Here is a 24,731-nt window from a genome sequence, read left to right as displayed (position 1 = left end):
CCACTCCCACCCTACAGAAGGAAGGTACATGTGTCTCTAACCAGTCAGTAAACAAAATTTTCACCTCGGACCATTCCTTTGTTTTCTGGCTATAAAAACTGATCAATAGCACATGTTCAGGCTCGACTCTCCCAGACTACTAGGCAGTCTGCCCGCTGTTCTGGCAGCGACCCTTCCCTCTAATAAATTCTATCTTCTTTACATTCTGCCTTGTGTCTGGAAATTCTTTTCCAATGTGTTTGGACCACGACAGATACCACCAGGTCGGAAGATAATACACTACATCATAAAATTCACTGAGGGTTTACTGTAAAAAAAATCTGGAGCCTGTATTATGTCCTTTCTTGTAAACTCAAACCCATTTATAATCATAAAGGACCCTAAGGTTTGAAACTTTTTTCAGACCATTCCAACTCACCATTTATTCTGTCCCCTGCTGAGATCACAGAGCATAATTATATGTATTATCTATGTTACTATTTCCTTCCACTCTGTGTCATCTCTATATAAGATAATGAAAGCACAAGGTCTAATGGATAGGAGATGCTCACTTCATTCCCGTTCTTCCTCCTTTTCTAATTCTCAAGACAATGGCTCAGGAAACATCTTGAGAGAAAGGATGATGTCAATCTAATTTATCTCAAATTTCCCTCAGTGCCTAATGTTGGTGCCATTATCTGGATGGACTAATGCATGGATGGTGGGGTAGGTGCATATATGAAAACAGATATAGAGCCAACCACACAAAATTATCAACTAATCTAAGTCTGTCTTTGAACTCTAGGCCTTACGCCTTTCTCCTTACCGTGCAATTAAGTTATCAAAATTTTCCACGTCTGCTGCCTTTGTGTTTGAAACTTCAAAACTTTCTTTTGCTTCCAAAGTTTGAAAGGCCTACAGCTGGATGTGTCTACTTCACCCAAAAGTACCTGGACTAGAAAGATGAGCCCCCAAACTTGCAATATCTCCATAAAGGAAAGTGTTAGAGAATAGAATTTGTGTGCTTTGCCTCCCTGGAAGAGAAAAGAAACTCATTTATTGCGAGTCTACTATCTACCAGGCATGGAGGTAGGTATGTTATATAACTTATCTTATTAAATTCTCACAAACACATTTATGAGATAGCATTATTATACACACTCTACAGATGAGGAAAGTTGGCTTCGAAGGATTAAGTAACTTGCCCAAGGCCATACAGTTGCTATGAGGTAGAGCTGGGAATCTCTGACAAATATACATCAATCTCATACATTTTAGTACCAAACGTAACATTTTAGTACCTCTTGAACCTCCACAGGCAAAGACAGCCCTAGCAAGGCAATTAATGTCCTGCTGTTTACATAAGGCTGGCTTTTTTTTTAAGCAGAGAATCATTTCTCCTTTATTCCGGTCCTCCTCAGGTTTTCAAATATAGGCCTCCTGTAGCCCTATTCACTTTAGATGTTTAGGAAAACATAATTAGAAAAGTAATCTTGTACTTTACTACTCCTTTAACTTCTATAAACTTGCCAATAAAATAAGTGTAGGCATATTATTCAAAAATAGGCTCATTTATTCTTAATAAAGCATGAGATCATAATTATGATGGGAGATTTATAGAATATCTGGTTAGGAAAATTTTCCTACATACATTAACTTTCCTTTTGGACTAAAGACTTCTCTTGCTTTAGAGGGAATGTGTTCTATTTTAAAATGTGCATAAGAGGCACAGAATTCCCAGAGTGATTAGAAGGCATGACATCATTGATGATGATCTTTCTACAAAAGTGTGAATGCCTGTTGATTTACTGTTTCTCCTTCCTATTTAAATATTAGTCTAAATATAAGTTAAGTCTCTACCAACCAAAATGAAAATTTAAAATAATAGCTAACATGTACTGAGTGCTAGTTATACACCAGGCAGTTTTAATTCTTTCTCCAATCACTGAAACCTCACAACCATCTGAGGTAGATCCAATAATTCACCTCTTTCTGACAATAAAAAAACTGAAACAAAGAAAAATTTAGTAACCTGTCAAAGGTTTACAGATAATAAATGGCAGCTCCAAGAAAAAGAATCTCCCTACTAGTTAAGTGCATGCTGCACTTTCACACTCTTGGACAAGCTCAACTTTTTGAGAACGTGAGGAACTAGCCGTCATGAGGAAAGGCAGCAGTGTCAAGGTTTCTCAACGAGCACAACCATGAGTAGAGGCATAAACAGGGCGCTTGATACCGAAGAGCCTGCAACTCAGCCCCTCACCTACTCAAAAACAGATCATGCAGCAGTAAGCAAAATACTACAAGCAACAATATTACCTCTGAATATTTAAGAATGTCTTCTTAGTCTTACTAGGGAATCCTTACGTTTGAAGAAAAGTTATCATGAACAATAATGATATTCTTATGCTTTAACTTCCTTTTGATACAAACTGATGTTTTCAAACTGCTTTATGAGGAAGTATTACAGAAAGTCAAGAAGTAGAGGGGTTCCACAATGGGTGCCCCGCCCTACATTTCTGTGTCTCCCTTCATCTGTGCACAGGAAGCCACAGGGAAAGCGTCACCAATGTTGGGGGTGGAGCCAGGAGGTTGGTAGGAAGAAGCTGGAAGGGGCAGGAGAGGGGGGTCTGACTTGATGGAGCAACTGCTGGAGGAAGAGCTCAAGAGAGAAAGGAGAAAACACATATGGTGGAAGGGGGTGATCTCTGAAAAGGCAAGAGGAAGCTCTGGAAGAGACTCATCAGTAGCTGGCGAAGGGAAGGAGGCAGTCAAAGATAATTCTAAGAGGTTAAATATCGTTTCCTGGGAGGACTGAGACTGCGTGAACAGAAATAAAGGGGAAAATCAAATCAAACCTGATTCTGTAAACAAGATAACTCTGATTTCTGATCAGAAAGAAAGGATTTGTAGTAGCTCCAACAGTATCGCTGTCACTTACCTCCTGATACACATCTCCTAGCAACCTCCCACAGGATGAGTCCAAAACTGTACATGTCCGCCATGATGTAAGACTGAAAGTGATTTCTATTCAAGCTCTCATCCAACACTTCTGGAGGCATATAGCGTTTGGTGCCAACTCGAGTGTTGGGTGGGATGTCAACTTCATTCGTATCACTAAGGAAAAAGTAAAGCAAAGCACTATAAGCACTGAAGAGGACCAACAAATGACAATGAAGGTGATTCCTGACCCAGGGCTTTAATGAAAGGTGGGAAAGGATATCCTTCCAGGGTTCCTTAAAAAATATTTCCTGCCAAAAGTTAAATATTCACAGGTAAAAACCCAATGTAGATGATGTTCAATCAGAATGAAGCTGCCACATATAGGATAGCATTGCCACTAGATCAAATGTAAGCTCTAAATTATTGCTAAATATCTAAAAAATACCATCCTTCCCTTCATATTTTAGTAGCTTTGCTCTTAAAATTGGCAGGTGCACATGCCAATTTGGTTTGAGACAGTATTTCTTAAGCCAAGTGTTGGGAGGCTTTTATAGCTACAAACGAGTAAAAAGGGACGGGAGAAGAGGACCAACAAAGACGTGCATATGTTTTATTTTGATAAGCAGAGACCTATAAAAGAGCTTTCTACTATCACTATTATTTCATAAACCGAATAACGTATTTTTAATAACAAAAGGAAGTTATTGAATATAATATCTTTAGCTTTAAGAAAATTTCACAACATGATCCATTCATTATTATTCCCCACAGATGGGGAAGAAATCCCTGATGGAAGGACATCGATCTAGAGGCTGGCACACGGGAACCATGGCCTCGGTGCCGCGAGCTGGAGCTACGAACCCATGTTGCAAAGCTGCTAAACTATGATGACTCGAGAGGCTGACCATTAAATGAGAGGATGCGTGTGACATCGCTGCCAGTGCAGCACCGAGCACACATCACAAGTCCAACAAGTCCCACAGCTCGATTGTAACTACTGGGACTGAGGGGTGATGAGCCCCCATTTAGACGGATGAAGAAACTATGAGACAGAAAAGGTCTTGTACAAAAACTCACAATTAAACTGAAGTTTGTGGAAAATCTTGGATAAACCTTCCTCTCTCCTGATTCCCAAGAAAGAGTTTTTCTTTTTCATCACACTTCACTGACTCTCAAGCATTTACATGTTCTTTTTCCTCAACGTGGAAAACAGTTGCATAAGTCAAATATCACATTTATCATGCTGTGTCACAGACAACTGCAAACTTAGCAAAACACTAGTGGCTTTTGGGAAAAAAACCTCTGGGCCTGATCTTATCGCCTCAATCTCTGTCTTCTAAAACTCTGTATATCTCAACACTGTTTACATTTATTAACACTTATAAAGCTTTATTCTTACGACCGTTTAAAATTCACTTCCAGCTAAAATCCTTAAGCTAAAGCTATTTCATCAGACGTGTCACTAGGATACTCATTAGGCCCCTTGGAATCTTCTAAAAGCAACAACTCTGAAGGAGCCTCTTTTCCTAAAATAAAAGTTAAAGTGGACATTTTTTTAAAATGAAAAAAAACTAACGAGCTGGTACTCCTTACCATCAGTAAACGTAGGTCTTAGTGCTCTGGGCTCTTTTCTAAGACTAGAAAGAGTTTAAAACGTGAATCATAGTATTTACCAGCAGGATACAATAGAAAAATGTCACCTGTGTACCTAAATAGTACATAGTAAGGAAGGAACGTTGAGCAGAGAAGAGGCTTAATGATAACCATTAGATTTAAAAGATGCCACAAAGCCTCCATCTTCAATTATAGAGCAATTTCTCTCCTCTTCTACCCACTGACACCTCTTATGTGAACACACAGTGGATATTTCATTAATATGTTATATGTGTGTGCTATAATTTATAATTTTGAATCATTAGAGAAAGACAGTGCTGGGATTGGATAGAGGATTCTGGGTTCTATGCAGAGAAACGAACATGGGGGTTTACAGATGGAAAGAAAATGGTAAGGGGCCTAAATTACATTCCAGAACATGTCCTGGGAAGAGAAACCAAAAACAGTCCTAGCATGGGCCCTATAGGAGTGCATTTAAGCCAAAGACATACTCTGACCACAGGTGATAAAGATTTTAGGCAATTCCTTTCCATTCTTACACTTAGGTCTTTAATGTTTTATTTGGATTCGGGAGGCCAGGAAGGGCTGATGGAATTCGTGACATGGAGACATCTATTGGAAAACTAAGAGGTAATTGGCATTCGATGATAAGACATCTATTGGAAAACTGAGAGGTAATTGGTATTCGATGATAACGGAATTAAGATTTGTGATGGGCAGACTATACATAGTTCTCTAAACTCTCATTGCCTCAAACACTGAAAAAACATAGAGTCAAGGATGTGGCTTGCCCATCAAAGGCCCCAAAACCAGTCCCTTACACAGGCCACGTGTGCTCGGCACTGCTGTACCTCTTCAACCTTCCTCTCCCCATCCTAGGGGTTTCCCCACTAGTATCTGAATAAACATCTCCCCTGGGAGTATCTGAGTAAATATCTGAATAAATATTCTCCCTTGTAGTATCTCAATAAATATCCATCTTCCACCTTAAGACAATAAACTCCTCTGAGCTCTGAATAACTGTCATAATCATTTGTTATGTCCCTAAAGAGCACAGCCTCCTTTGTCTCCATTCACAGTGTGCCTTGCACATGGCAGATAAAGAATATACTTTAAAGGAAAGAAGGAAAAGGCCTTTTTATAGTAAACTTCACTGTGGGTGATTTAAAGAGCTACGTAAAAATCTCTGTAGACCATAAAAGCAGACATTACAGGTATATAGGAAGATAAATTGAATTTTGTTAGGCAAATTAATTTTGTAACAGGTGACTATTAACCCAATGGCACATGCCTTTATCACTATATTTAAAGAACAAACATACTAATTATAAGTAACTCCCATCTGACATTACAAAGTATCAGATCCTCCAAGACACACAGCTCTGTCCCTTCTTCCCTCGGGAGGGTTTCTCTACTTGAAAGTAATTATACTGTATTTCTCTCCCAGGTCTTCAGTCACATCATCTTACCCGTCCTCAAATAAGGGCAGAGAAAAATGGAACTTGTATTAATCTTCAAGACCAGAAAGAGAAATTAAAGTGATGTAACACTCGGGCAGCAAGAGTAAACGAAGAAAAAGAGACGGGAAGAAGAGTCAGACAGTGCAGAGCCTTGAGGCCAGGTACGGAGTCACGGAAGGAAAGGGCCAAGCAGATGAGGGAGGAAAAGGAAAAGGCCAGGTTGCCCTTCAGCTTTCCTTGCCTTCCTTTTCCATGGAGGCCGGGAGGGCTGAGAGCTGATGTTGGCAAGAAAAGATGGATACAGCACAAGGGGGCAGAGTCGGAGAAGAACTCCAAACCCACATGTTAATGTGAGTACCACTAAGATACAGATTTAAGTGGAACTGGAAGAAAATAAAAGTAAAATTTGAATAAGTTAAGGGATGTCAAGTAAATTCCTCTCCAGGAAAAAAAATTGTGCTAGGATCATACTTTAATGGGTACTTTTCTTATGAACTTCAGAGACAGCAGGGGTGGGACAGGATAAAATTAAAATACCTAAAATTTTCTGAGTAAGAGATGAACAGTCAGAGACCTTCAAGATGGCAGAAGAGTAAGACGCGGAGATCACCTTCCTCCCCACAGATACACCAGAAATACATCTACCTGTGGAACAACTCCTACGGGACACCTACTGAACGCTGGCAGAAGACCTCAGACCTCCCAAAAGGCAAGAAACCACCCATGTACCTGGGTAGGGCAAAAGAAAAAAGAATAAACAGAGACAAAAGGATAGGGACAGGACCTGCACCAGTGGGAGGGAGCCGTGAAGGAGGAAAGGTTTCCACACACTAGAAGCCCCTTCGCGGGCGGAGGCTGCGGGTGGCGGAGGGGAAGCTTCGGAGCCGCGGAGGAGAGCGCAGCCACAGGGCGCGGGGGGCAAAGCGGAGAGATTCCCGCACAGAGGATCGGGGCCGACCGGCACTCACCAGCCCGAGAGGCTTGTCTGCTCACCCGCCGGGGCGGGCGGGGCTGGGAGCTGAGGCTCGGGTTTCGGTCGGAGCGCAGGGAGAGGACTGGGGTTGGCGGCGTGAACACAGCCTGCAGGGGGTTAGTGCGCCACAGCTAGCCGGGAGGGAGTCCGGGAAAAGTCTGGAGCTGCCGAAGAGGCAAGAGACTTTTTCTTGCCTCTTTGTTTCCTGGTGCGCGAGGAGAGGGGATTCAGAGCGCCGCTTAAAGGAGCTCCAGAGACGGGCGCGAGCCGCGGCTAAAAGCGCGACCCCAGAGACGGGCATGAGACGCTAAGGCTGCTGCTGCCGCCACCAAGAAGCCTGTGTGCGAGCACAGGTCACTATCCATACCCCCCTTCCAGGGAGCCTATGCAGCCCGCCACTGCCAGGGTAACGGGATCCAGGGACAACTTCCACGGGAGAGCGCACGGCGCGCCTCAGGCTGGTGTAACATCCCTCCGGCCTCTGCAACCGCAGGCTCGCCCCGCACTCCGCCCCCCGCCCCCGGCCTGAGTGAGCCAGAGCCCCCGAATCAGCGGCTCCTTTAACCCCGTCCTGTCTGAGCGAAGAACAGACGCCCTCAGGCGACCTACACGCAGAGGCAGGGCCAAATCCAAAGCTGAGCCCCTGGGAGCTGTGAGAACAAAGAAGAGAAAGGGAAATCTCCCCCAGCAGCCTCAGAAGCAGCGGATTAAAGCTCCACAATCAACTTGATGTACACTGCATCTGTGGAATACATGAATAGACAACAAATCATCCCAAAACTGAGGTGGTGAACTTAGGGAACAACGATATTTTTTTTTTCCTTTTTCTCTTTTTGTGAGTGTGTATGTGTATGCTTCTGTGTGTGATTTTGTCTGTATAGCTTTGCTTTTACCATTTGACTTAGGGTTTTGTCTGTCTGCTTTCTTTTTTTAGTATAGTTTTTAGCGCTTGTTATCATAGATGGATTTGTTTTTTGGTTTGGTTGCTCTTTTCTTAATTTTTTTCTTAATTTTTAATTATTTTTATTTTTTATTTTAATAACTTTATTTTATTTTTCTTTCTTTCTTTCTTTTCTTTCTTTTCTTTCTTTCTTTCTTTCTTTTTCTCTCCCTTTTCTTCTGAGCCATGTGTCTGACAGGGTCTTGGTGCTCTGACCGGGTGTCAGCCCTGTGCCTCTGAGGTGGGAGACCCGAGATCAGGACATTGGTCCACCAGAGACCTCCCAGCTCCACATAATATCAAACAGCGAGAGCTCTCCCAGACATCTCCAGCTCAGTGCTAAGACCCAGCTCCACTCAAAGACCAGCTAGCTCCAGTGCTGGACATCCTATGGCAAACAACTAGCAAGACAGGAACACAAACCTACCCATTAGCAGAGACACTGCATAAAATCATAATAAGGTCACAGACACCCCAAAACACACAACCGCATGTGGTCCTGCCCATCAGAAAGACAAGATCCAGCCTCACCCACCAGAACAGAGGCACTACTCACCTCCACCAGGAAGCCTACATAACCCACTGAACCAACCTTAGCCACTGGGGGCACACACCAAAAACAAAAGGAACTACGAACCTGCAGCCTGCGAAAAGGAGAACCCAAACACAGTAAGTTAAGCAAAATGAGAAGACAGAAAAACACACAGCAGATGAAGGAGCAAGGTAAAAACCTACCAGATCAAACAAATGAAGAGGAAATAGGCAGTCTACCTGAAAAAGAATTCAGAGTATTAATAGTAAAGATGATCCAAAATCGTGGAAACACAGTGGAGAAAATACAAGAAGCATTTAACAAGGACCTAGAAGAAATGACGAGCAAACAAACAATGATGAACAACACAATAAATGAAATTTAAAATTCTCTAGAAAGAATCAACAGGAGAATAACTGAGGCAGAAGAACCGATAAGAGACCTGGAAGATAAAATAGAGGAAATAACTACTGCAGAGCAGAATAAAGAAAAAAGAATGAAAAGAATTGAAGACAGTCTCAGAGACCTCTGGGACAACATTAAACACACCAACATTCGAATTATAGGGGTCCCAGAAGAAGAAGAGAAAAAGAAAGGGACTGAGAAAATATTTGAAGAGATCAGAGTTCAAAACTTCCCTAATAGGGGAAAGGAAATAGTTAATCAAGTCCGGGAAGCACAGAGACTCCCATACAGGATAAATCCAAGGAGAAACATGCCAAGACACATATTAATCAAACCATCAGAAATTAAATACAAAGAAAAAGTATTAAAATCAGCAAGGGAAAAACCTACAACCAAGATTACTCTACCCAGCAAGGATCTCATTCAGATTCGATGGAGAAATTAAACCTTTACAGACAAGCGAAAGCTAAGAGAATTCAGCACCACCAAACCAGCTTTACAGCAAATGCTAAAGGAACTTCTCTAGGCAGGAAACACAAGAGAAGGAAAAGACCTACAATAACAAACCAAAACAATTAAGAATATGGTAACAGGAAAATACATATAGATAATTACCTTAAATGTAAATGGATTAAATGCTCCAACCAAAAGAAACAGACTGGCTGAATGGATACAAAAACGAGACCCGTATATATGCTGCCTACAAGAGACCCACTTCAGACCTAGGGACACATACAGACTGAAAGTGAGGGGATGGAAAAAGATATTCCATGCAAATGGAAATCAAAAGAAAGCTGGGGCTTCCTGGTGGCACAGTGGTTGCGGGTCCGCCTGCTGATGTGGGGCATGTGGGCTCATGCCCCAGTCCATGAGGATCCTGCATGCCACGGAGTGGCTGGGCCCATGGGCCATGGCCGCTGAGCCTGCGCGTCCGGAACCTGTGCTCCGCGGCAGGAGGGGCCACAGCAGTGGTAGGCCCAAGTATCACAAAAAAAAAAAAAAAGAAAGCTGAAGTAGCAACTCTCCTATCACACAAAATAGACTTTAAACAAAGATGATTACAAGAGACAAAGAAGGACATTACATAAGGAACAAGGGATCAATCCAAGAAGAAGATATAAAAATTGTAAATATTTATGCACCCAACATAGGAGCACCTCAATACATAAGGCAAATGCTAACAGCCATAAAAGGGGAAATCGACAGTAACACAATCATACTAGGGGACTTTAACACCCCACTTTCACCAATGGACAGACCATCCAAACTGAAAATAAATAAGGAAATACAAGCTTTAAATGACATATTAAGCAAGATGCACTTAATTTATATTTATAGCACATTCCATCCATAAACAACAGAATACACTATCTTCTCAAGTGCTCATGGAACATTCCCCAGGATAGATCATATCTTGGGTAACAAATCAAGCCTCAGTAAATTTAAGAAAATTGAAATCATATCAAGTATCTTTTCTGACCACACGCTATGAGGCTAGATATATCAATTACAGGAAAAAAAATCTGTAAAAAGTACAAACACATGGAGACTAAACAATACACTACTTAATAACAAAGAGATGACTGAAAAAATCAAAGAGGAAATCAAAAAATACCTAGAAACAAATGACAATGAAAACACGATGACCCCAAACCTATGGGATGCAGCAAAAGCAGCTCTAAGAGGGAAGTTTATAGCAATACTATCCAACCTCAAGAAACAAGAAACATCTCAAATAAACAACCTAACCTTACTCCTAAAGCCATTAGAGAAAGAACAACGAAAAACCCCCAAAGTTAGCAGAAGGAAAGAAATCATAAAGATCAGATCAGAAATAAATGAAAAAGAAATGAAGGAAACGATAGCAAAGATCAATAAAACTAAGAGGTGCTTCTTTGAGAAGATAAACAAAATAGATAAACCATTAGCCAGACTCATCAAGAAAAAAAGGGAGAAGACTCAAATCAATAGAATTAGAAATGAAAAAGGAGAAGCAACAACTGACACTGCAGAAATACAAAGGATCATGGGAGATTACGACAAGCAACTATATACAAAAAAAATGGACAACCTGGAAGAAATGGACAAATTCTTACAAAAGCACAACCTTCCAAGACTGAACCAGGAAGAAACAGAAAATATAAATAGACCAATCACAAGAAATGAAATTGAGACTGTGATTAAAAATCTTCCAACAAACAAAAACCCAGGACCAGATGGCTTCACAGTCAAATTCTATCAAACATTTAGAGAAACATTAACACCTACCCTTCTCAAACTCTTCCAAAATATAGCAGAGGGAAGAACACACCCAGACTCATTCTACGAGACCACCATCACCCTGATACCAAAACCAGACAAAGATGTCAGAGAAAAAAGAAAACTACAGGCCAATATCACTGATGAACACAGATACAGAAATCCTGAGCAAAATACTAGGAAACAGAATCCAACAGCACATTTAAAGGACCATACACCATGATCAAGTGGGGTTTGCCCCAGGAATGCAAGAATTCTTCAATATACGCAAATCAATCAACGTGATACACCATATTAACAAATTGAAGGAGAAAAACCATATGATCATCTCAATAGATGCAGACAAAGCTTTTGACAAAATTCAACACCCATTTATGATAAAAACCCTCCAGAAAGTAGGCACAGCGGGAACTTACCTCAACCTCATGAAGGCCATATATGACAAACACACAGCCAACATCATTCTCAACGGTGAAAAACTGAAACCATTTCCACTAAGATCAGGAACAAGACAAGGTTGCCCACTCTCACCACTATTATTCAACATACTTTTGGAACTTTTAGCCACAGCAATCAGAGAAGAAAAAGAAATAAAAGGAATCTAAATCACAAAAGAAGTAAAGCTGTCACTGTTTGCAGATGACATGATACTATACATAGAGAATCCTAACGATGCCACCAGAAAACTACTAGAACTAATCAATGAATGTGGTTATATAGCACAATACAGAATTAAGGCACAGAAATCTCTTGCATTCCTATACACTAATGATGAAAAATGAAAGAGAAATTAAGGAAACACACCCATTTACCATTGCAACGAAAAGAATAAAATACCTAGGAATAAACCTACCTGAGGAGACAAAAGACCTGTAAGCAGAGAACTGCAAGACAATGATGAAAGAAATTAAAGATGATACAAACAAATGGAGAGATATATCATGTTCTTGGATTGGAAGAATCAACATTGTGAAATAGACTATACTACCCAAAGCAATCTACAGATTCAATGCAATCCCTATCAAACTACCAATGGCAATTTTGCAGAGCTAGAACAAAAAATTTCACAATTTGTATGGAAACACAAAAGACCCTGAGGAGCCAAAGCAATCTTGAGAAAGAAAAACGGAGCTGGAGGAATCAGGCTCCCTGACTTCAGACTATACTACAAGGCTACATTAATCAAGACAGTATGGTACTGGCACAAAAACAGAAATATAGATCGATGGAACAGGACAGAAAGCCCAGAGATAAACCCACGCACATATGGTCAATTTATTTTTGATAAAGGAGGCAAGAATATAAAATGGAGAAAAGACAGCCTCTTCAATAAATGGTGCTGGGAAAACTGGACAGCTACATGTAAAAGAATGAAATTAGAACACTTCCTAACACCATACACAAAAATAAACTCAAAATGGATTAAAGACTTAAATGTAAGGCCAGACACTATAAAACTCTCAGAGGAAAACATAGGCAGAACACTTCCTGACATAAATCACAGCAAGATCCTTTTTGACCCACCTCCTAGAGAAATGGAAATAAAAACAAAAATGAACAAATGGGACCTAATGAAACTTAAAAGCTTTTGCACAGTAAAGGAAAACATAAACAAGATGAAAAGACAACCCTCAGAATGGGAGAAAATATTTGCAAATGAAGCAACTGACAAAGGATTAATCTGCAAAATTTTACAAGCACCTCACACAGCTCAATATCAAAAAAACAAACAACCCAATCCAAGTACGGGCAGAAGACCTAAATAGACATTTATCCAAAGAAGATATACAGATTGCCAACAAACACATGAAAGAAAGCTCAACATCACAAATCATTAAAGAAATGCAAATCAAAACTACAATGAGTTATCACCTCACACTGGTCAGAATGGCCATGATCAAAAAATCTACAAACAGTAAATGCTGGAGAGGGTGTGGAGAAAAGGGAACCCTCTTGCACTGTTGGTGGGAATGTAAATCGATACAGCCACTATGGAGAATATGGAGGTTTCTTAAAAAACTAAAAATAGAACTACCATATGACCCAGCAATCCCACTACTGGGCATATACCCTGAGAAAGCCATAATCAAAAAGAGTCATGTGCCACAATGTTCACTGCAGCTCTATTTACAACAGCCAGGACATGGAAGCAACCTAAGTGTCCTCGACAGATGAATGGATAAAGAAGATGTGGCACATATATACAATGGAATATTACTCAGCCATAAAAAGAAACGAAACTGAATTATTTGTAGTTAGGTGGATGGACCTAGAGTCTGTCATACAGAGTGAAGTAAGTCAGAAAGAGAAAAACAAATACCACATGCCAACACATATATATGGAATCAAAAAATATATGGTTCTGATGAACCTAGGGGCAGGACAGGAATAAATACGCAGACGTAGAGAATGCACTTGAAGACACGGGGATGGGAAACGGTAAGCTGGGACGAAGTGAGAGAGTGGCATGGACTTATATACACTACCAAATGTAAAATAGATAGCTAGTGGAGGCAGCCGCATAGCACAGGGAGATCAGCCTGGTGCTCTGTGACCACTTAGAGGGGTGGGAGAGGGAGGGTGGGAGGGAGACACAAGAGGAAGAAGATATGGGGATATATGTGTATGTATAGCTGATTCACTTTGTTATACTGCAGAAATTAACACAGCATTGTAAAGCAATTATACTCCAATAAAGATGTAAATAAATAAATAAATGAATAAATAGAGGGAAGGAAGGAAAGGAGGGAGGGAGGGAGGAAGGAAGGAAGGAAGGAAGGGTAACTTGGGAGGTTGGGGGTAAGGGGCAAGCCAACTGGAGAGAAGAGGGGTTCTCTCCCAGGCCCAGGGTTATGACAAGACACTAAGGTCCTGTAGGAAAAAAAAAAAAAAAAGGGAAAAATGTTCTGGTAGTATGAATTTTAATAACCAAATTTCATGCAATACCCTACAACACACCCCAGTAAAGGTGTGTTCAATCTTGAGCTGACAGTGTTTGGGGAAGAAAAGAATCAGCAGCTACATCATGTAGAAAAGGTACAACATGTATCAGAGGTGTAAGGCTGACGTGACAAAGAGGGAAACAAGCTCCTTAGGATCCACAGATGTGCTGTGAATGACACTGAGTTCCCTGCTGCACTAGGGAGGAATAGGGACAATAAAGCCTAATTTTATTTGAATCTCAAAACCTAGGGTGCCCTCAGCTGGGGTTCCATAAAGAGGCATGACAACCAAGTTCCTATTTCTGACCAATGTCACTTGACTGACAGTGGCAGGATGAAAAAAATGCCAGCATGGTGAAGGAAGAGGTCCACGCTGATGACAAAGGGCCCCCTACGTGGATGCACACTTTGAGTGGCTCCTCTCACCTGGGGCCACCAAGTAAGTCAGAGATCCTAAGGCAATGGCTCCAAATGGGGAAGTAAAGCAGAGATGACTTTGATACTGTGTGTGTGTGTGTGTGTGTGTGTGTGTGTGTGTGTTTGTGTGTGTGTGTGTGTGTGAGAGAGAGAGAGAGACAGAGAGAGAGAGAGACAGAGAGAGAGAAAAGAAAAAGATACAAAACTAAGATTTTCCTCTTCTCTGCTGAAGGTGCAAGGGAGGGGCATACTAAGGAGAAGACAGTAGAAGAAATGCACGCTACTGGAGATGTCACTTTGTCACTGACACTGTCTAGAACTTTGCACATGGTGATAATGTTAATTGGTTTTATTGTCTAAAACACTGCTCGTAAGCAGGCAGCTGCCTGTAGTGTCCCCCCCTCGGGCCAGCACTGATGTCTACAGCGGCGTGTGCACTGCAGGCATTAGCGTAACTGAGGGAAAGAATCATAGAGCTCCCGTGGGTACAGAAGGCTGAAAGTGGGGCCTCCCACCAGGATCCTGAGGGGACCAGAGAATGAATCTGAGCACCCACACAATCGGGTGGAGCAGGGTGTGCCCTACACTCTTGGCTGTCAGGTGCTGGAAGAAGGGCAGGAAGATTATTAGTTTGGAGGCAGGAAATAAAGGGGATATTTAAAAATATAGTATCTATCTTACTCTTACTTTATATTAAATATTTTTATGCTAATTAAGCTTCTAATTATAAATCCATAGCAGGAATTCTTGCAAGAAGTGTTACGTAGAGGAAAAAGCCACAGCATGTGTCAGCACGGTGCACACTCCCTGCGTCCCATCGACTGAAGGGGGAGTTTCATGGAATCACAGGCAGAGCCCACTGTGGCCAGAGGTCAGCTGGGGAATCAAGCTGTTAGCTCCAGCAAGGTGGCTCTACCTCACTGAGCCTTTGGGCACGTGTGGGTGGTCTTCTGCTGGACGTTGTTGATGCTTTACACAGGGAGAGAGGGAGAGAGGGAGAGAGGGAGAAGCGAGATAAAAAGGTAATAGAGAAAGAGGAGAAGCAAACATCATACACCTTTAATAATATAAAAAGCCTTTTTAAAAATATGAACTGAACTTTAAAGAACAGTGAAAAAAGGGCAGGAGGGGGTTCCCTGGTGGTGCAGTGGTTGAGAGTCCGCCTGCCGATGCAGGGGACACGGGTTCGTGCCCTGGTCCGGGAGGATCCCACAAGCCACGGAGCGGCTGGGCCCGTGTGCCATGGCCGCTGAGCCTGCGCGTCCGGAGCCTGTGCTCTGCAATGGGAGAGGCCACAACAGTGAGAGGCCCACGTATCACATAAAAAAAAAAAAAAAAAAAAAAAAAAAAGGGTAGGAGGCAGAAGACGTGAAGGAGGCCATTGGTTTGCTTGTGGCTCACAACTGATGTTTGAAATTAACTACACATGAAACGTAACAGAGAATACTGAATTATCTCTTAGAGAGACTAAGATGACCTCCCAGAGCATGAAATATTCTCACGAGCCTTCAGAAGAAGGGGCTGTGCACATCCTTTGTGTTTCCTGAAGTATCTTGCAAACAGCCATGGAACTGATTTGCTGAACTGAGCTCCGCCCGGTCAGATGTTAACCAAGGAGAGTTTTCTACAGCAATTTGCAACAGAACTCATTGCTCCTATGATGAAATCTTGAGAAATCTCAGGGTTTCTTAGAAACAGAACCCTGACATAAAAACCCTTCAACAGAAGATAGATAAGGCGGCAGAAACCCTGACTGGGAGTGCGGACTCTGCCACTACTGCTTGGTCTATGACTTTGGCCAGTGATTTAACCGTGTCAGTTTTTTAAAAAACCACTAAGTATACAAACCAGAAGCAGTGGTAAAAATAATGACATTGAAAGACTGAGGACATTCAGTACCCTCTTGTCCTCTGCACTTGGACAATTCGCTAATCATCAATTGGGAGATGTGTGTTACAGCCCAGTCTTCACTGTAGGTTTTCTATTTAAAATTGAATACCTGAGAGGCCCTAAGCCAGGATTTATTTCCCCCCTAAGAAAATATATCATTCTGTCACTGAAGTACCAGAATGGATGCTTGAGCCTCCAGAGGGAAAAGTGAAAAGCTCTGTAAGTTCCTTCAAGGGATTTCACACGTCTTTGTTTTCTCCTCCCGAGAGAGATTTGGGGTAACGGTAATGTCTGCCACGGCATCACCCGGATTAAACTTCTGTGGGCAGGAAATGCATCAGCACTTACATCATTTACAAGAGCATGCATGAAGAAACCAATACAGCATGAAAACAAATTAAATGAGCAGGAAATTTCTAATGCACAGTCTGCTTTCTCTGTGGCTCTCAACTTCCCTGGGAACCTCCCAGAAACGATTTAAAAGCCTGAGAGAACACTTACCACATAGAGACCAGGGTAAAGATTAAGTTCTCACAGGAGGTTCACATATGAAGTCTGAGAACTCAACACTGGGTTAGCTTTGACCCCACTTATAATAAAATGCTGTAAATATCTGTGTGAGCACATGCACCACACCCCAAAACAGGAAAGTCAGGAAAAGAGTGAAAACCAAAGAAACGTATATAGCAAGGTTTGAAAGTGAGGCTCAAAAGATGAGAAGACCAAAGCTCTGTTGAAACATATAAAATAAAAACAGGAAAAGGACCTCAAATTATCAAATGCAACCTCCATCTAATGTAGCGGAACCTGAGGCCCAGGATGGCAACTGGTCCCACAGCTGCCCTTCAGCCATATGAGGTCTGTGCGCCCAACAGGTGCAGGTATACATCTGAGGCAGTATCCTCATAGCCTTCCTCTCTTGATGAATTAGTCAATATATGCCAAATAAATCTCTGATTTATTTCTTAAAGCACTTCCTTCCACTTCCTAAATCAGGGTTTGCATGAAATTTGAGAGTTCATTTAGTTCATTCCTGTTACATTAAGCAGAACGAAGTTTCAGAAATATAACAGATACTCACTTTCCTTGTTTGTTTTTGGGTCTATAAAGAAGATGAGCTCTTAATTACTTTGATATTGGCAACATTTATTGATTCAAAACAATGCTGGAATACCTATAATGGGTAACTCACTATGTCATGTCAAATGGGAAATACGTTAATTAATGTGGCATAGATCCTGCTCTCAAGATGCCCAAGGACTAGGAGGGCAAGATAAGCCATATACTAAAATCATTATAATATCAGGCAGACAAGGGCCAGGAAATTACTACAGTAGAATAGATGATGTCATTATTCCTACCTGGGGGATGAGTAAAGTGACATAAACGCAACTCTGAGACTGGATTACATTACATGGAGAAGCAAGGGCATTCCAAGCTAGATGCTGTTCAGTCAAAAGCAAGGCAGTAGCAAACGTGGAGTATATATGGAGAAAACACAAATAGGTTCAGTTTTGCAAAAGAAAGCATACAAATTGGAGAGTCTGTGCGCTATAAAACTAGAAAGGTAGATTTAATCCGGAGCACGCTAGATCTCTGGAGCTACGAAAAAAATGCTTTTTCCCTTCATCCTGCAGTCCATATGGAATCATTCATTTATCCTTTATACAAAATTCTGAAGCAACCCCTAAGTAATGGGCACCAAGGAAAGGCACAAGGCATGTAATTTGAGAAAAACACGGTATCTACCTCCAAGGAACTTAGTCTCCACTAGGAATGACACATAAGCAGCCGATGACGACCACACATGTCATGATAGCATGCCAGGGTCACATAGAAGTGTATAAGGAAAGTCACTGAAAATCAGGTTTGTAAGGGAAGACTAATAGGGGTCCCAAAGGAAGAAACTGAAGATAAGCAGTAGTTATTGAAATAGAAGAGGGGATTTGGGTATTCAGAATAAGATAAAAGTATGTTAAAAACACTTGAAGGTGTGAGAAAGTATAAAGTGTTCAGAACAGAAACTACATTTTAACCCAAAGCCATAGGAAACTATGAAATTATGATGATGCCCAAAATTAGGGTTTAGGAAAATAAATCTGGCAGCAGCATGTAGAAAATAATTGGAAAGCGGAAATAACTACAAAATGTTTTACTCCAGAATCTAGAAAAATGGTAGGGAGGACCCAAACTGGCCCAGTTCCAGTGAGAATATCATGGACATAGAATTCATGCAACTGAGCAAATCACAAACTTAGGGAACAAAGGAAATGCCAGGCGCCTCACATTTTAGAATGGATTGACCCAAACTGGGAACTGGGAAGGAAAAGCATCTGCGGCAGGAAATCGAGGAGTGGGAAAATATTCAAGAAACAGACAGAGAGCAGAACCCAGAGAGAGAAAGGAAGAGAAGCTGGAATAAAGGTACATCAGGAACACAGGAGGAAGAAAGGCATGGGTACTGCGGGGAGTGCGATGACAGGAAGAAAGGCTTCTGGTGACAAAACCAATGTTGTCCCTCAGTAAAGGAGCTTCGGGAGAAAACAGAGCAGAAGCCAAATTGTAAAATATCATGAAGTACTAGATTGTGAAAGCAGATTACTCTTTGGAACTCCTGAGAAATTTAACAAGGGAGGAAAGGACAAAGGCTGGTAATTTGAGAAGCATCATGGGAAATGTTTTTGGTAGAGGAGACTTGATAAAGGTCAGAAAAAACAATTCAGAAGAGAGAGAATTTAATAATCTTTATTGGCAGGCAATTCATATTTCTAACTTAAATCTAGAGTCTGAAGCATTTCCTCCTGCTTTGCTTTTAAAGACTGAGAACTTCCATTTGCCGTCCTCTAAATGGTGAAGACCTTCATATAGTTGGGACCTATTATTTTTATCACTCCTCAGTCTTCAATTCTGGGTGAAAATACCAATCCATTAGTCCTTTCTCATGAGTTTTATTCTTTGCCATGGCGTTTCCTTTGAACCCTTCTCTATATTCTAGAGTCTTTTGGGAAAAAAAGCCATAAGAGGGTCCAACAATTTAATAAAGGCTAAGTCTAAACTGACATTTTAAAAAGGTAGGTATATGATTATCCCTCTATTCTTGTGGTTTGCAAACTCATTTTGTTTTGTTTTCAAAGCAGAACCATTTCTTCTAATTACATCATCTACAAGATCAAAGGAGCTGCTATGAATAGAGCAAAGGTAAGCAAAATAGAGCCTCAACCATGCGGCTTTCCTCCCCATCCCACAGAAGCTATTGTAAAATAGTGCTGAACACTGGCAGTGTGTTGCTTATTAGTTTTTAACGTTTCTCATAGAATATCTATGCAAGTTATCTTTCTTATATCATATAAAAATCACCTTTATCACTATATAATCTGGAGCTCTTTCCTGAAACCTTTCCCTACTTACAAATGTTATGCAGAATTCTGACCACACAATCCCAGACATGAGCTACCTCTTCTCTAAATAGCTTCATGACAGCTCAAAGCTATGTGAACACTGTCTTGAAGTCAGGTCACTGATGAGCTTAGAAAGAGTAGGACTGACCCAAACACTGTTTATCTGTTGTAAAGAAAATGTTTCTTCTTCCCTCCACAGAAAAGTCAAAATTAATAAAATTTCTCCTCCACTAAATATCCTAAAAGCCCTGAGCTACAAAATGTATCATCTGTAAAAAGTGATAGAAAAGAACCATAAAAAGTATATTTGTTGTTCACATTTGATACTGACCTAATAAATTTAACAGCCAAGCCCAGATCGGCTATACAGCAAGTTCCATTTTTCTTCACCAGGATGTTCTTACTTTTCAGATCTCGATGGGCAATTGCTGGTTTGCCTTGAGTACTAAAGATTTCGGTGTGTAAGTGACATAGGCCACTGACAGAAGAATAGGCTAACTTCAGCATCGATTTAGTATCTAGGGTGGTGGACTTCAGGTAATCATAGAGGGAACCATTTTCATGATAATCTGTGATTAGGTACAACTGGGTCCAGGACCCCGTCCCTTTGATATCTGCAGCAATGAACCCTACAAGGAAAAAAGACAAAAAGGGTTGGAGCTATGTGTTTTCTGAATATTATCAGGATAATTATTTTTTTCAACTATCACTCTTTGTCATAGGTGTCTTCTGTTTGGCATTTCATTCAGTTTTCTGATTGTGCCTATGACAGTATTAAATCACTAATACCAATCAGAGGCCATCAAAACAGCAGGAGTGGAGAAACACCAAGAGTTTGTATCTGAAAACAGGATCCCTTTCTAATCAGCAGTTGATATTTAAATGATCTTGAAGTTAACAGTAAATAGTTCCTGGTATTAGAGTTACACATAAGACACTGTTTACAAAACAGGCACACACTCCATGATTAGCTTATACTCTTTCTACTTGAATGATCCAGCTAGATCATTTCTAACTTGAGAAAATAAAAATGAAATCAATTACCAATATAAACTCCGGACATAAATAAACCCTGCAGATAAAATTCCCATAACTTTTCACAGCACTTAGGCAAAAATGTGCTCCTTCAAATCCCTAAGAAACCTTAAGAAATTCTGGTTTTGCATTTCCTGTCCCGGAAGAAAAAATTTTTTGAACATGTTCCATTTCCAACCCACCGTTCATTCACAGAAGTGCCTTAGTCATTCCTCCTGCGAGGTCTCCCATTAGAAGCGTATGACGTTCTTGGGCTCATGCCAAGAAGAAAATGTCTATATATTTCATAACAGGTTTACACAGATGAGTTAATATGCAGATGTTAACAGAAAAAGGGAGGAAAGCTAGGAAACCCTGAACATTGCTATACAGATTTTTACTCACCCAAAATGTTTTCATGCCTCATCAACACTGTCTGATATATTTCTGTCTCTCGGAACCAGCTGGCTTCCTCTGTGGTGAAGAACACTTTCACAGCTACCTTTTCGCCACGCCACTTTCCCATCCAAACTTCCCCATAGCGCCCTTTTCCAATCTGTTTCACCATCTGAATCTGCTTAGCTATAGTCCTCTGAACCTGTTAAATCCCAAAACACATTGTTAGTGTATTCACAGCACAACAGATTTGTTTAATCTTTTTTTTTCCCCCCTCCGGAGAAGAAACACATGTAAAATGTATTTAGCCAGTAGTTTTTCTTTACATAGACAACTTATTTGTATTTATTTATTAATTTATGCTGTCCTCTTTTAAATGTATTTGAAATTGAATGTGGATTTTGAGCGTTTGAAGTATTGCTTCCAAATATTCACAGATATTAAGTATTTTATTCTACCTATTATTATTTTCACAGAGAAAAAACCTGAATGGGTTCACAGTAATTGGCAGAATAGAATACTTTTCGCTTCTACCACTATAGTGGGATACTAGATACTCTGAAGGGAATCATGTCACTATATGTTTGGATAAAATACAACCAAACAAAAATGTAATGCACTGTTGGGCACACATAGAAATAAAGGAAATCTCTGAGCAGGGAGGAATGGAGGGAGGGAGGAAAAGAGGAAGAACAGAGTTAAGACCAGAGCAGGGATAGATAAGCATTCAGCAGCATATTCAAAAGCCAGGTTGCTGTCTGGACAAAGAATAATACCAGCACTGAGATCTAGAATATGAACTTTGACCCCTTTAAAATTAGAGAAACTGAACCCTGGGCTTTAGCATTAAGCCGGAACCACTGAATGGTACCAAATTTGCCCTGGGTTGGTAGCACACCATCACCATGGCTCCTGGCAAAAGCAAATACAAATCCTCTCTTGAGGAAATCATTTGCAGAATACGTTTCACTCCACCACTATGGTGAGATACTAGATGCTCTAAAGGAGCTCTTGCCACCATACAACTTTGATCGTGGATAAAATATAAGAAACAAAAAACTGATAATGCACTGTTGGGCTCACAAGGAAATAAAGGAAATCCCCAAGGTGGGGTTGCGGGGAGAAGGAGAGAAGGAAGAGAAGAAAATGGAGGGAGAGAAAGAAAGGAAAGAGAAAGAGAAGATCCTACAGAGTGAAACGCCTTAAAACAAAAGCAAACAGCCACTGCAAGTGAGAGGCAGGAGAAACAACCCAAGAAGATTTAACCCCTTCAGATTACAGATACTGGAATTTCCAGATACAAAATGCCAAGAACAGTACATGAGATGTGTGAAGAAACAGGAGACAGAATGAAATACAAGGAAGCAGTAAGAAATTATTGAAAATTATACTTTGAGGTGGAAGAGTTGTCATAACAAGAAATGTAAAATGGAGACGTAAAACAGCCGATTAGAGCTGGGGAGAAAGTTAAACTGTGAGGGAGCTCTGAAGAATTACAGAGTGCAGCAGAGACAACGAGAAGGAAAGTATGAGAGTTAAACGGCATAAAGGTTATAAGTCTCTTTACACATGATCTTCATTCTACCTCTGCTTAAATGTTTTAAGAACTCCATGACTGAAGGGGCTAAGTATTGGTGACCATTTACATAATTTGGGAGACCTATATAAAGAATCTAACATAGAACTCTCAAAAGACCTGGTCAGAAAACTGGGATGTACTCTTTACAGAGACATGCTTTGCATCAAGTAAACCCAAAGTGTTTCTTTCTGTATTTGCAATTTTAAGGGCCATGTAATTATACTGAGTCCACCTAGATAATCCAGAATAATCTCACTTCAAGGACAGCTGATGAGCAACCTTCGTTCCCCTTTACCATGTAAAATAACAGATTCTAGGGATTAGGACATGGACATTTTGTGGGGGCCAGTATTCTGCCCACCACAGATGTCTATCAGCTGGGATGTGCTCTGTTTTTGCATAATGGATGATTTTATCAATTCAAGAGGTAATGCTATCCATTGCCAGAACCATTACCAGCACTAATATCAGACTGAAAGCTTTTGGGGACAAGATAAAGTCCTTTTTTCTTTTCCTGTGAAAGAAGAATTAAAAAATAAAAGCATTACTGACATGCCATTTAGCCACTCAGCCTGAAGGAAATGAGGAAGTATGTATGAAGAGCAGCCTTCCTCTCTTTAGGAGTCAGAAAGGCTCTGTGAGGAAACCTTCAGCACATTTCCATTCCTAAATAAGGGAAGAGAAGCGTCAAGGGCACTAAGCAGTTGAGAGCCAAATCCGTAAGTAGTTAAATTATTGACTTGAGGAGACTTCCTACATTTGTTAAAGAAATATTACTAATTTATAGATGTTACAAAGCAGTACTTACGTAAATCTACAGAACATTTCCTAACAAACAGCTTTATATCCACTTCTTTTCTAATGATAACATATACAATTAATTTAACGAAAGCATAGTTGGAATTGGCAATGCTCACAAGAATAGGAACAACTTATCTCAAAGATAAAAAGTCTCACTAAATTATATTCAGAAATTTAAAATATACTTATATTTTGAGATTTATTATAACATCTATGGACCTGAAAATATAATTTGAAAAATGTTTTAACTATGTTATTTGAGTTTTTATTTAATTTAGTTAATGTTTCAGGTCTTTCTGTACTTAAACTTTCCTTCTCTATTACATTCTTAGATATCAGTTTTGAAAGTTAGATTGTATAAATAAAAAACAATCACTATAATTGTGATTCCAAAAAGAGAAGAATTATTTCATGCAAAATGGGTACAACTAGCTGTATAAGGATTATGAGGAGTTATCATTATTTCAGAAATGTCCTCTTATCTAGTGATCAGCTATCTGATAGTGTCTAAGGGTTAAGCCCGTGTACACAATGGACACTAAAAACCATGTAGTTGTAAGTAATGCTCTGTGCTCTCTACATGTCCCTGAATTAACAAAACACACACCGCTACACACAAATATACTGTTTAAAACACTTTGCTTAGTCAGGCTGAGTTAATGATACATATTGGAAATATTGTTCATGAAAGATTCCTCAACTAAGAGGTTTGATGTTCAGTTAGACAATTTACTTCACCTTTTGTTCCTTTACAAGGTCAGATAAATAAGGTATAAATAAATAATAATAGTGTTACTATTTACTGAGTGCATACTATGTATGTATTAAATGTGCCAGGCATGTTTATATGTATATTTATTTAGATATATGTATGTGTATATTTATATATATTTATTTATATATCTGTATATGTATATTTATTTATCTTCATATATATATATATATATATATATATATATGGCAGGCAAACTATCTTAATTCTTACAACCACCCTATGATATTCCTCCCTTAAAGGATTTATATACAAAGTCACTTGGCAAATATTAGGTCCAAGTATGTGTTTATACACATGGCATGAACTTTCCCTTTACGTGAATGAAATAAACCACAAATCGGAATTAATATGCAGAGAGACTATGGTGCATTTCTGCATTGTTTATCTTAAAAACCAAATCTTAAAACAGGATCT

The 24,731-nt window shown here is 40.2% G+C and overlaps 1 protein-coding gene across 3 annotated transcripts in view; it reads right to left on the bottom strand.

The window, feature by feature from the left end:
* Positions 1-24,731, bottom strand: part of BMPR1B (bone morphogenetic protein receptor type 1B) — a 168,131-nt gene that overhangs the window by 4,793 nt on the left and 138,607 nt on the right. For all 3 annotated transcript variants that reach the window (XM_007464391.1, XM_007464390.1, XM_007464389.1), the window contains exons 7-9: positions 21,172-21,364; positions 20,084-20,381; positions 2,921-3,096 (exon numbers count right to left, since the gene is read on the bottom strand). In XM_007464391.1, coding sequence (XP_007464453.1) covers positions 2,921-3,096; positions 20,084-20,381; positions 21,172-21,364 — 667 coding nt within the window. The remainder of the gene's footprint in view (positions 1-2,920; positions 3,097-20,083; positions 20,382-21,171; positions 21,365-24,731) is intronic.

The sequence above is a fragment of the Lipotes vexillifer genome, unplaced genomic scaffold, assembly GCF_000442215.2.
Source record: "Lipotes vexillifer unplaced genomic scaffold, Lipotes_vexillifer_v1.1 scaffold1346, whole genome shotgun sequence".
In the NCBI taxonomy this organism is placed as follows: Eukaryota; Metazoa; Chordata; class Mammalia; order Artiodactyla; family Lipotidae; genus Lipotes; species Lipotes vexillifer.
The sequence above is the reverse complement of the archived record's forward strand: the minus strand, read 5'-3'. Positions and strand labels throughout refer to the sequence as shown.